The following is a 12,958-nucleotide window of genomic DNA, read 5'->3' on the forward strand; positions in this document are numbered from 1 at the left end:
TGTGTTGAATGAGTTTGAGGTTTCGGGTAGAATTCTGAAAATAGCTGGTAAGGATAGAGTTAAGCTGCAAGAAGCTGTAAGGAGTAATGATAAACAAACAAATATATAAAATTAACATAACAGCTTTAAAAAAAAAGAACAAAATACCAAACGTTTCGAGATCAAACCCGTTCTTCAGCCAGCAACAAAAGACAATTATATGTATGTATTCATTTTTTAAAAACATTTTTGTTTGATTTTGTTTTTGTTTTCTTTTTTTTTCTTTTTTTGCAATTTGTTGTTTTTAATTTTTTTTTGTTAACTGAAGAAGGGTTTTTGAGGCCGAAACATTTGTGTTTGGAATTCTGTTCTTTTTTTGTTTTGTTTTTTTAAGCTGTTATATTTATTTTTGTTTATTACTTAAAATACAAAGTGAGCTGTTATATAGGGCAATGTTTACTAATTATAAAAAAATTGGAAAACAATAACAACCTTGACTTTTTATATAGTTTTTATGTAGTAGTTGTAGTAGTAGTAGTAGTAGTAGTAGTAGTAGTAGTAGTAGTAGTTGTTGTTGTTGTTGTAGTAGTAGTAGTAGTAGTAGTAGTAGTAGTAGTAGTAGTAGTAGTAGTAGTAGTAGTAGTAGTAGTAGTAGTACTTGTAGTAGTAGTAGTAGTAGTAGTAGTAGTAGTAGTAGTAGTACTTGTAGTTGTAGTAGTAGTAGTAGTAGTAGTTAGTAGTAGTAGTAGTAGTAGTAGTAGTAGTAGTACTTGTAGTAGTAGTAGTATAGTAGTAGTAGTAGTAGTAGTAGTAGTAGTAGTTAGTTGTTGTTGTTTGTAGTAGTAGTTGTTGTTGTTGTTGTAGTAGTAGTAGTAGTAGTAGTAGTAGTAGTAGTAGTAGTAGTAGTAGTAGTAGTAGTAGTACTTGTAGTAGTAGTAGTAGTAGTAGTAGTAGTAGTAGTAGTAGTAGTAGTAGTAGTAGTAGTTGTAGTAGTATAGTAGTAGTAGTAGTAGTAGTAGTAGTAGTAGTAGTATATGTAGTAGTATGTAGTAGTAGTAGTAGTAGTAGTAGTAGTAGTAGTAGTAGTAGTAGTAGTACTTGAGGTAGTAGTAGTAGTAGTAGTAGTAGTAGTAGTAGTAGTAGTAGTAGTAGTAGTAGTGAGTAGTATAGTAGTAGTAGTAGTAGTAGTAGTTACTTGTTAGTAGTAGTAGTAGTAGTAGTAGAGTAGTAGTAGTAGTGTAGTATAGTAGTAGTAGTAGTTTAGTAGTAGTAGTAGTGTAGTTAGTAGTAGTATAGTAGTGTATAGTGTAGTAGTAGTAGTAGTAGTTAGTAGTAGTAGTAGTTAGTAGTACTTGTAGTATGGTAGTAGTAGTATAGTAGTAGTAGTAGTAGTAGTCGTAGTAGTAGTAGTAGTAGTAGTAGTAGTAGTAGTAGTAGTAGTAGTAGTAGTAGTAGTACTTTGTAGTAGTAGTAGTAGATAGTAGTAGTAGTAGTAGTAGTAGTAGTAGTAGTAGTAGTAGTAGTAGCATATAGTAGTAGTGTAGTAGTAGTAGTAGTAGTATAGTTGTAGTAGTTGTGTAGTAGTTGTGTATAGTTGTAGTAGTAGTAGTAGTAGTAGTTTGTAGTAGTAGTAGTAGTAGTAGTAGTAGTAGTATAGCTTGTAGTAGTAGTAGTAGTAGTAGTAGTAGTAGTAGTAGTAGTAGTAGTAGTAGTAGTAGTAGTAGTAGTAGTAGTAGTAGTAGTAGTAGTAGTAGTAGTAGTAAGTAGTAGTAGTAGTAGTAGTAGTAGTATAGTAGTAGTAGTTAGTAGTGTAGTAGTATAGTAGTATAGTAGTATAGTAGTAGTATAGTAGTAGTAGTAAGTAGTAGTAGTAGTAGTAGTAGTAGTAGTAGTAGTAGAGGTAGTAGTAGTAGTAGTGTAGTAGTAGTAGTAGTAGTAGTGTAGAGTAGTAGTGTAGTAGTATGTAATAGTATGGTATGTTTAGTAGGTAGAATAGTGTAGTAGTAGTAGTAGTAGTATGTAGTGGTAGGGTAGTAGTAGTAGTAGTGTAGTAGTAGTAGTAGTAGTAGTAGTAGTAGTAGTAGTAGTAGTAGATAGTAGTGTAGTAGTAGTAGTGTAGTAGTGTAGTAGTAGTGTAGTATAGTGTAGTAGTAGTAGTAGTATAGTAGTAGTAAGTAGTATGTAGTAGATGTAGAGTAGTAGTAGTAGTAGTAGTAGTAGTAGTAAGTGAGTAAGTAGTAGGTAAAGATATATAGTAGTTAGGTAGTATAGTGAAAGTGAGGTAGAAATATCCACATAACGTGCTCTTGGAGCTTTACAAGGAGTCTTTACTGTACAGCAACATTTAACTTGTAGGATAAGACATAACGCCTGTTTTAGGCGATATAATATTATTGTCTTCGTACGGATACAAGGTTGTTAACGGCCAGGTACTGATTTTAAATGTTAGTAGTACGATGAGGGAAGGTGAGTAAAAAGTCTTTTTCATCATCATCATCATCATTGCCTTTTTCACCCTGGGTCAGGGTATAGGCCACAGACAAACAGTTTCCATCCTTCTCTATCCCGAGCTAACATTTTTATCTCATTCCAGGTCTTACCACTTCTCTGTATATCAGCTTCTTTAATTCTTCTCCATGTTCCTCGTGGCCTTCCCCTTGATCTTCTGCCCTGAGGGTTCCGGTCCAATACTTTCTTTGTTATAGTTGAGTCATTCTTTCTGAGATTCACCTATACGCCGCTCAGAGAAGGACTTGAACTCTGGACCTTCTGTAGCGAAAACGAGTAGCATACCACAAGACCGCATAGAATCGCTATAGTGCAATATTTACTAATAATTAGCGGAGGATTGAGAGAAACGATGCGGTTGGAATGTTGATTATTAGAAGAATGCAGATGATTGCCATAGATAGACTGAATGACGAATGGGGCAGGGATAATAACATCAATAATAATAATAATAATAATAATAATAATAATAATAATAATAATAATAATAATAATAATAATAATAATAATAATAATAATAATAATAATAATAATAATAATAGATAATAATGATAATAAAAATAATAATAATATAATAATAATAATAATAATAATAATAATAATAATAATAATAATAATAAATAATAATAATAATATAATAATAATAATAATAATATAATAATAATAATAATATAATAATAATAATAATAATAATAATAATAATAATAATTAATAATAATATAATAATAATAATAAATAATAATAATAATAATAACAAACCGTAATCGAGTGTAGTTCTATCTTTGTAAATACTTACTAAGACACTTCGTTTCATCTGTCTTGTATCCAGTTTCACATATACCCTTGTAAATACTTATTAAGACACCTCGTTCCATCTATCTCTACCCAGGTTCATATTTACCTTTGTAAATACTAACTAAGACACCGAGTTCCAGATGGCTTGTATCCAGTTTCACATATACCCTTGTAAATACTTATTAAGACACCTCGTTCCATCTATCTCTACCCAGGTTCATATTTACCTTTGTAAATACTTACTAAGACACCGAGTTCCAGATGGCTTGTATCCAGGTTCACATTTACCTTTGTAAATACTAAGACACTTCGTTCCATCTGTCTTGTACCCAGGTTCACATTTACCCTTGTAAATACTTACTATGACACCTCGTTCCATCTATCTTGTACCCAGGTTCACATTTACCTTTGTAAATACTAAGACACTTCGTTCCATCTGTCTTGTACCCAGGTTCACATTTACCCTTGTAAATACTTACTATGACACCTCGTTCCATCTATCTTGTACCCAGGTTCACATTTACCTTTGTAAATACTTACTAAGACACCGAGTTCCAGATGACTTGTATCCAGGTTCACATTTACCTTTGCAAATACTTACTAAGACACCGAGTTCCAGATGTCTTGTATCCAGGTTCACATTTACCTTTGTAAATACTTACTAAGACACCGAGTTCCAGATGGCTTGTATCCAGGTTCACATTTACCTTTGCAAATACTTACTAAGACACCGAGTTCCAGATGGCTTGTACCCAGGTTCACATTTGCATGTTCTGTTGAGTCTGCCGTTTGTGATACATGTGTGATCACAACCACCATTGTTCACCCTGCACATATCAACACCTTTAAAAAGATATTAAAAATAATAATAATGATAATAATAATAATAATAATAATAATAATAATAATAATAATAATAATAATAATAATAATAATAATAATAACAATAATGATACTACTACTACTACTACTACTACTACTACTACTACTACTACTACTACTACTACTACTACTACTACTACTACTACTACTACTAGTAATATATAATAATAATAATAATAATAATAATAATAATAATAATAATAATATATAATAAATAATAATAATAATAATAATAATAATAATAATAATAATATATAACAATAATAATAATAATAATAATAATAATAATAATAATAATAATAATAATAATAATAATAATAATAATAATAATAATAATAATAATAATAATTATTATAATAATAATAATAATAATAATAATAATAATAATAATAATAATAATAATAATAATAATAATAATAATAATAATAATAATAATATAATTATAATAACAATAATGATAATAATAGTATCAAATAAACAATAATAAAATAATCAACTGAACGTTTCGGGTTTCCCCTTTATCAACAAAACAGGATGATTGAAACACCACAGATGAATGAGATAATGTGGTAGTGTCGTTTGTAGGATTTGTAGGAATATCTACGCCACTACCACATCATCTCATTCATCTGTGGTGTTTCAATCATCTATTTTGTTGATAAAGGGGAAACCCGAAACGTTCATTTGATCTGTTTTTTGTAATTAAATTGAAGATTACATTCAACTTCACGTTATTATTCATTCCCCTTGTAACACATGGATTGAATTACCTGGTATAGCGCAAATCCCAGGATGTCTGTCGGCGCACTTTGACGGGGTCCACGTGCTTTTCCCTTTCAAAGCCACGCAATCTTCCTTGTCGTTCCTTCGGTCCTCTCTCGACCACATCGAAAAATCGTTCTGTCGTGGAATGAATTAGAGAAAAAACACAAACAATTTGAGCTTTTATATAGCGCAGTATCCACTAAACGTGTTCAAAACGCTTTACAAGGGGTCACTAGCCAACAGCAACACGTAACATGTAGGACGTGACAAGACGCCTGTTAGGCGATATTACAAAGCTGTTAACGGCCAGGTACACATTTTACACCAGAGTACGTTGAAAGTGAATAAAGAGCCATTTCCAAGGACTCAACTATGCGCCGAGCGAGGCTCGAACCCAGGACCTTCCTATCCAAAAGCGTCATACCACAAGACCATATAGCCGCATCCAGCAGTGATTGGTTAAGGTGTGGTTTGGGTCTAATTAATAGGAAAAAAAATTCAAAAAAAAAAAAACCCCACAAAAATCATCGATTTTATATTCATCTTATAAATAATATTGTTTTAGTCCAACTTCTCAAAATAGACTATAAAGGCACGAAAAACACAATCGACAAGAGTATAGTTAGTAACAAAAATGTGAAAAACGGAAAGCTATATTGCTGTTTGTCAATTTTTCTAGGGTTCTGGGATATTGTGTCAAAAGTTTCTCAAAATCTGTTCAATGAAATTGTCTGAAAATTTCCACAGGTTATCACAGAGATAATATAATATTTATTATGTCACCATAGAGAGATTTTTTTTATACGGCATGTGTATTTTGATTTATAATCCAAATTATAAATTTTTAACATCAACTTTGTCATAACATTTTGATTCGCAACTTTGTAATGTTCTAATAAAATTCCCATAAGCTAAAGCCGTAAAATCTCTCTATGTAACACCCTATTCTACAATGTTGATAAGAGGGGAAAAATATGGAGGTCATTCCTTCATTAGTTTTTGTGGGACTTTTGCCACAAGATTGTATATAATGTGCCAGAACCTTAAATCAGATCACAAAACGGGTATCAACAAAGATAATGGGCACTTTCGGGTTTTTTCCTTGGGTAAGAATATCAACCCCCAATTTGCCCACTATTTTTATAGCGCAATATCCACAAAACGCGCTCCGAGAGCTTCACAAGGGACCTGTAGCCTACGACGACACTTTACATGTAGCAAGAAAAGTGAGTGACGCGTTTTAGTCAATGTATACAATCTTTCCGACAGTAATAACGCTGTAAACGACCAGGTACTCATTTTACCCATGAGTACGGTGAGAGAATGTGAGTAAAGATTTGGTTGTTGTTTTGTCAAGGACTCAATTATACGCCGCTCAAAGCTGGACTCAAACCCTGAACATTCAGGTCTGGATTCGAAGGTCATAGCACTAGATCACAAAGCCACCCATAGCCACACATAGCCAACCATAGCCACATATAGCCATACATAGCCACACATAGCCAAACATAGCCACCCGTAGCCACACATAGCCACCCATAGCCACACATAGCCACCCATAGCCACCCATAGCAACACATAGCCACACATAGCCACCCATAGCCACACATAGCCACCCATAGCCACCGATAGCCACACATAACCACCCATAGCCATCATAGCCACACATAGCCACACATAGCCACTCATAGCCACACATAGCCACCCATAGCCACTCATAGCCACTCATAGCGACACATATCCACACATATCCACACATAGCCACCCATAGCCACCCATAGCCACACATAGCCATCCGTAGCAACACATAGCCACACATAGCCACACATAGCCACCCATAGAAACACATAGTCACCCATAGCCACACATAGCCACAGATAACCACTCATAGCCACCCATAGCAACACATAGCCACACATAGCCACAGATAACCACCTATAGTCACCCATAGCCACCCAAAGCCACTCCTTGCCACTCATAGCCACACATAGCCTACATAAAAGATAGACGAGGAGGGCTACAAATAGGCCTACCTTTGTCAGGTGATCCCCGTCCAGCCACACAAAGATTTCCTTGTCGTAGTGATACTTAAGGCCGCACATAGATGGCCACACATAGCCACATATAGCCACTCATAGCCACACATAGCATACATAAGAGATAGACGAGGAAGGCTACAAATAAGCCTACCTTTGTCAGGTGATCTCCGTCCAGCCACACAAATATTTCCTTGTCGTAGTGATATTTAAGGCCGATCCAGTATGATCCATAGCCTATCTTTAGACTATCTGTGTAAACAATTTACACATGATGATGATCATGATGATGATGATGGTGATGATGATGATGATGATGATGATGGTGATGGTGATGATGATGATGGTGATGATTATGGTGATGATGATGATGATGATGATGATGATGATGATGATGATGATGATGATGATGATGATGATGATGATGAGTGATGTGATGATGGTGATGATGATGGTGATGATATGATGATGATGATGATGTATGATGATGATGATGATGATGATGATGATGATGATGATGATGATGATGATGAGGATGAGGATGATGATGATGATGATGAGGATGAGGATGATGATGATGATGATGATGATGATGATGATGATGATGATGATGACGACGACGACAATGATGATGATGATGATGATGATGATGATGATGATGATGGTGACGATGATGATGGTGATGATGATGATGATGATGATAACATTTTACCGAAATTAAATCAATGCAATGAGATTTATGTGTACACATTTTTTCATCAAGCAAAAGGAGTCAAACAATGTTACTTTCTCTGTGGTGTTAAACAATTTATCGCATAGTTGTCATACCGAAAACATTGGACGTAATTCTCAAATTTGGATTTTATATATACTATATTTGTAAGTACGAAAGAAAGAAAAAAATATACAGAAAATACATACTCAAATAATTAATAAGAGGTGGTATAGATAGAATGCGCTTTGCCAAGGAGTTCACAACATTGCCATCCGGAAGTATAACGGACCAACACACAAACTCTGTGTAACCATGAACTTTTATAGTCCAGTTAATACAGTTTAGTGAGAACAACTCACAAACGCGGATGGCAAAAACAATAACAAAGGCCTGAGTGACGTCATCTGCATACTATCTATATACCATTTCTCTGTTTCACTTTTTTTAAATGCTGAAATTCATTTTTAAAAGATAGATGCGGTACCAGGCACCAAATCAACCAATATAGCCACGCCCCTGAGAGGAGGAGGGGGAGGAGGAGGAGGAGGAGGAGGAGGAGGAGAAGGAGGAGGAGGAGGAGAAAAGGAGGAGGAGGAGAAGGAGGAGGAGGAGGAGAAGGAGGAGGAGGAGGAAGAGAAGGAGGAGGAGGAGAAGGAGGAGGAGGAGGAGAAGGTGGAGGAGGAGAAGGAGGAGGAAAAGGAGGAGGAGGAGAAGGAGGAGGAGGAGAAGGAGGAGGAGAAGGAGGAGGAGGAGGAAGAGAAGGAGGAGGAGGAGGAAGAGAAGGAGGAGGAGGAGAAGGAGGAGGAGGAGGAGAAGGAGGAGGAGAAGGAGGAGGAAGAGAAGGAGGAGAAGGAGGAGGAGGAGGAGAAGGTGGAGGAGGAGAAGGAGGAGGAAAAGGAGGAGGAAAAGGAGGGAGGAGAGGAGGAAGAGAGGAGAAGGGAGGAGAGAGGAGAGGAGGAGGAGAAGAGGAGGAGGAGGGAAGAGAGAGGAGGAGAGGAGGGAGGAAGGAGAAGGAGGAGGAGAAGGAGGAGGAGGAGGGGAGGAGGGAGAGGAGGATGAGGAGAGGAGGAGGAGGAGGAGGAGAGAGGAGGGGGAGGAGGAGGAAGGAGGATGAGGAGGAGGAGAGAGGAGGAGGAGAGAGAGGAAGAGGAGGAGGAGGGGAGGAGGAGGAGAGGAGGATGAAAGGAGGAGGAGGCGGAAAAGAGGAGAGAAGAGAGGAGGAGAGGAGGAGGAGAGGAGGAGGAGGATGAGGAGGAGGAGGACGGAAAAGGAGGAGGAGAAGAGAGGAGGAGGATGAGGGAGGAGTTATTCTTGCACAATTTGATCCAGCAAGCCAGCCTGGACTGATTAAGCCAGTTCTCAATGTGCCAGGCACCAAATCAACCAATGTAGGCACGCCCTGGAGGAGGAGAGGAGGAGGAGAGAGGAGAGGATGATGACGAGGAGGGAGAGGAGAGTAGGGAGGAGGAAAGAGAGAAGGAGGAGGAGGAGGAGAGAGGAGGAGAAGGGAGGAGGAGGAGAGAGGAGGAGAGGGGAGGAGGAGAAGGAGAAGGAGAGAGGAGGAGGAGGAGAAGGAGGAGGAGGGGGAGGAGAAGAAGGAGAGAAGGAGGAGGAGGAGGAGGAGGAGGAGTAGGATTCTTGCACACCTTTGATCCAGTCAAGCTCAGCCTTTGACTTGATGAAGCTCAACGTTCCTCCTTCTTTCTCTTGACACACCCTGAGAACGTCCTCGAAAGATCCGGCCTTATCGCGTCTCCAATAGCAAGAGTTGCTCGTTTCGTAGTACTTGAGGTCCCCGCAGATTGCTCTTGCTACGGAATGGAATGGTGATGGTGGTACATAATTATGGTGGTTGTGATAGTGGTGGTGATTGTGGTGTGGTGTTAGTGGTGGTGGTGGTGGTGATAGTGGTGGTGGTGGTGGCGGTGATGGTGGTGGTGATGGTGGTGATGATGATGGTGGTGATGGTGGTGATGATGATGGTGGTGATGGTGGTGGTGGTAATGGTGGTGGTGATGGTGGTGATAGTGGTGGTGGTGGTGGTGGTAGTGGTGGTGGTGGTGATGGTGATGGTGGGAATGGTGGCGTTTTTTTATGGTGGTCTTGGTGAGCGTGTTGGTGGTGACGGTTGAGATGGTGATGTTGTTGGGATGATAATGGTGGTGATGGTGTTGATGGAGATAGAAGTTGTAGAGGTGGTGAAGATGATGATGAAGATGATGATGATGCTAATGATGATGATGATGATGATGATGATGAGGATAATGATGTTGATGATGATGATGATGATGATGATGATGATGATGATGATGATGATGATGATGATGATGATGATGATGATGGCGATGATGATGAGGATGAGGATGATGATGATGATGATGATGATGATGATGATGATGATGATGATGATGATGATGATGATGATGATGATGACGATGATAATATGATGATGATGATGATGATGATGATGATGATGATGATGATGATGAAGACGTTGATAATAATGATGATGATGATGATTCAGATAATGATGTTGATGATGAAATTGATAAGAACATATTATTTCAAGGATGGACCAGATGCCAAACAAAAAAAAAAGAATTTTATTTTAAAAGGACAAGAAATTATAAGTTTTAATTTTTTTTTTCACCTTGAGAAATGAAATGAAATGTATTCTCCTCAATAAACATTAAAGTTTTCCCCAAGTTTCATAAAGATTCACATGGAGAAAAAAATCTAGGTCTGAATTCGAATGTTACTCGCAGTCGACTCAGTATAGTACAACAGTCGTGACGTCACTTCCCTAGTAATGATGTATAGTAACTGGTTCTAAGCTACCGGAACAATGACGGACGCCCTAATGGAAATACATCTCTGACGAGCACAAAAAAGTTTCCAGAGGAGGAAAAACATGATAAATCTGATCATGTTTTGACTTGTGAAAAAGTTCTAACCAGCATGAAGAATAAAAAGTACCGATTTTACTTTGGTTAGAACCAAGCTGCTGGTTGTTGGGCGGACGTGACGTCAGACTATTGAATCCTATTCTAAGTATGTGTATTCGAGTGCGGAGAGATTTGTTGAATGTGACAGTAGTCATTGTTGGTGTTTAGGCTGCAGAATTTCGATCATCTTCGCTTGAAAGATTATACGGCTATGTGGTCTAGTGGTAGGACACTCGCCTTCGGATCGGAAGGTCCTGGGATCGAACCTCGCTCGGCGCATAGTTGAGTCCTTGGAGAAGGCTCTTTACTCACATTCTCTCACCGTACTCAAGTGTAAAATGAGTACCTCACCGTTAACAGCGTTGTATCTGTCCGAAAAAATTGTAATATTGCCTGACAGGCGTTATGTCCCGTCCTACATGTTAAAAGTTGCTGTTGGCCAGGGACCCCTTGTAAAGCTATTTGAGCACGTTTAGTGGATATTGCGCTATATAAAAGCTCATTAAATTTTTTTAATCTGTTGTCTTCACAAATGATCTCGCCGCAAAGTTGAGTCCTTTGGAAAATTGCTCTTTACTCACATTCTCTCGCCGTTCGCGTTGTGTCTGTCGAAAAGAAAATAATAATTGTAATATCATCTGTAAAAGGCGTCTTGTCTCGATGTATATGTCACGTGTTGTTCGTGGTCAGAGACCCTTCGTAAAGTGTGGTCTAGTGGTATAACACTCGTTTTCGGATCGGAAGGTCCTGGGATCGAGCCTCTCTCGGCGCATATTTGAGTCCTTGGAGAAGGCTCTTTACTCACATTCTCTCACCGTACTCAGGTGTAAAATGAGTACCTGGGCGTTAACAGCGTTGTCTATGTCTGAAATATTATATCGCCTAACATCAACACTAGCGTCATGTCTCGTTCTACATGTTACGTGTTGCTGTTGGTCAGGGACCCCCTGTAAAGTGCTTTGAGCACATTTAGTGGATATCGCGCTATATAAAAGCACAAGCATTTTTTTATCTACTGAAATGTCTTAATTTTGATCACTGCTATTTCCCATTCACCCTTTTCTATTACCGGCACACAGCGATGGGTTACATTTTCAGACTATAACATTAGTTTTTTAAAGTCTAAATCACCTCAAAATAATACCGTTTCGTCGCGATGGGTTAAATTTTTGACTATTAAATTCGTTTTTAGTTTCAAAATCATGCCGATATTATAATAACCTTCTCTGGCGATGGGACCGTATATTTTTGCCTAAAAATTATGTCTTCAACTTCAAAATTACGCCTGACGTTAATATACCTTAATATTGTCGCGATTTGGGAACAAATTATTTATTATTATTATTATTATTATTATTATTATTATTATTATTATTATTATTATTATTATTATTATTATTATTATTATTATTATTATTATTATTATTATTATTATTATTATTATTATTATCATTGTTTTATTATTATTATTATTATTATTATTATTATTATTATTATTATTATTATTATTATTATTATTATTATTATTATTATTATTTATTATTATTATTATTATTATTATTATTATTTATTATTATTATTATTATTATTATTATTATTATTATATTATTATTATTATTATTATTATTATTATTATTATTATTATTATTATTATTATTATTATTATTATTATTATTATTATTATTATTATTATTATTATTATTATTATTATTATTATATTATTATTATTAATTTATTATTATTATTATTTATTTATTATTATTATTATTATTATTTATTATTTTATTATTATTATAACGTTTCGTACATTACCTTCGTCCAAAACCGCCATTGTCCACACTAGAAAGGACACTGTCCTCAGGTTGTAATGAGAGGATGACATGATCGAGATCTTAGGCATCGGTGTTTTACTCAAAATGGCGTCGAAAGGTCACGTGATAGGTCAACTTTTAGCCATTAGAACAAATTATGGTATTGGACCTCTGAAATGGTGAAAAATATTTTAGTCTCTTTGCTATGGTAAAAATTAACCAATAGTTTTTTGACCAATCAAAGCATGGAATTTGTGACACACCTTCACGCGTGCTCGGACAAACACAGTTGGTTGTTTATAAACAAAAACATGAATGAAATTGATCTCTATCTGATCATTGTTATTGTTTTCATACCGCCAAATTTGTGACGAGTTAACACAAGATTTTCTCCATCAAACTATAGATAGCATGCGCTTGGCTAAGGAGTTCACAACATTGCCATCCGGAAGTATAACGGACCAACACACAAAACTTTGTGTAACCATGAACGTTTATAGTCTGGATAATACAGTTTAGTGA

General features: G+C 36.4%; 1 protein-coding gene across 1 annotated transcript in view; it reads right to left on the reverse strand.

Annotated features, from left to right (window-relative positions):
* Positions 1-12,507, reverse strand: part of LOC144959529 (L-selectin-like) — a 22,378-nt gene extending 9,871 nt beyond the window's left edge. The window contains exons 1-5 of the mRNA XM_078892145.1: positions 12,438-12,507; positions 9,327-9,491; positions 7,120-7,217; positions 4,935-5,064; positions 4,006-4,125 (exon numbers count right to left, since the gene is read on the reverse strand). Of these exons, the coding sequence (XP_078748271.1) occupies positions 4,006-4,125; positions 4,935-5,064; positions 7,120-7,217; positions 9,327-9,491; positions 12,438-12,507 (583 nt within the window). The remainder of the gene's footprint in view (positions 1-4,005; positions 4,126-4,934; positions 5,065-7,119; positions 7,218-9,326; positions 9,492-12,437) is intronic.
* Between the last annotated feature and the right edge of the window lie 451 nt (positions 12,508-12,958).

Source organism: Berghia stephanieae, chromosome 14 (genome assembly GCF_034508935.2).
Source record: "Berghia stephanieae isolate SIO BIC M18660-M18661 chromosome 14, UCSD_Bste_1.3, whole genome shotgun sequence".
Taxonomy (NCBI): Eukaryota; Metazoa; Mollusca; class Gastropoda; order Nudibranchia; family Aeolidiidae; genus Berghia; species Berghia stephanieae.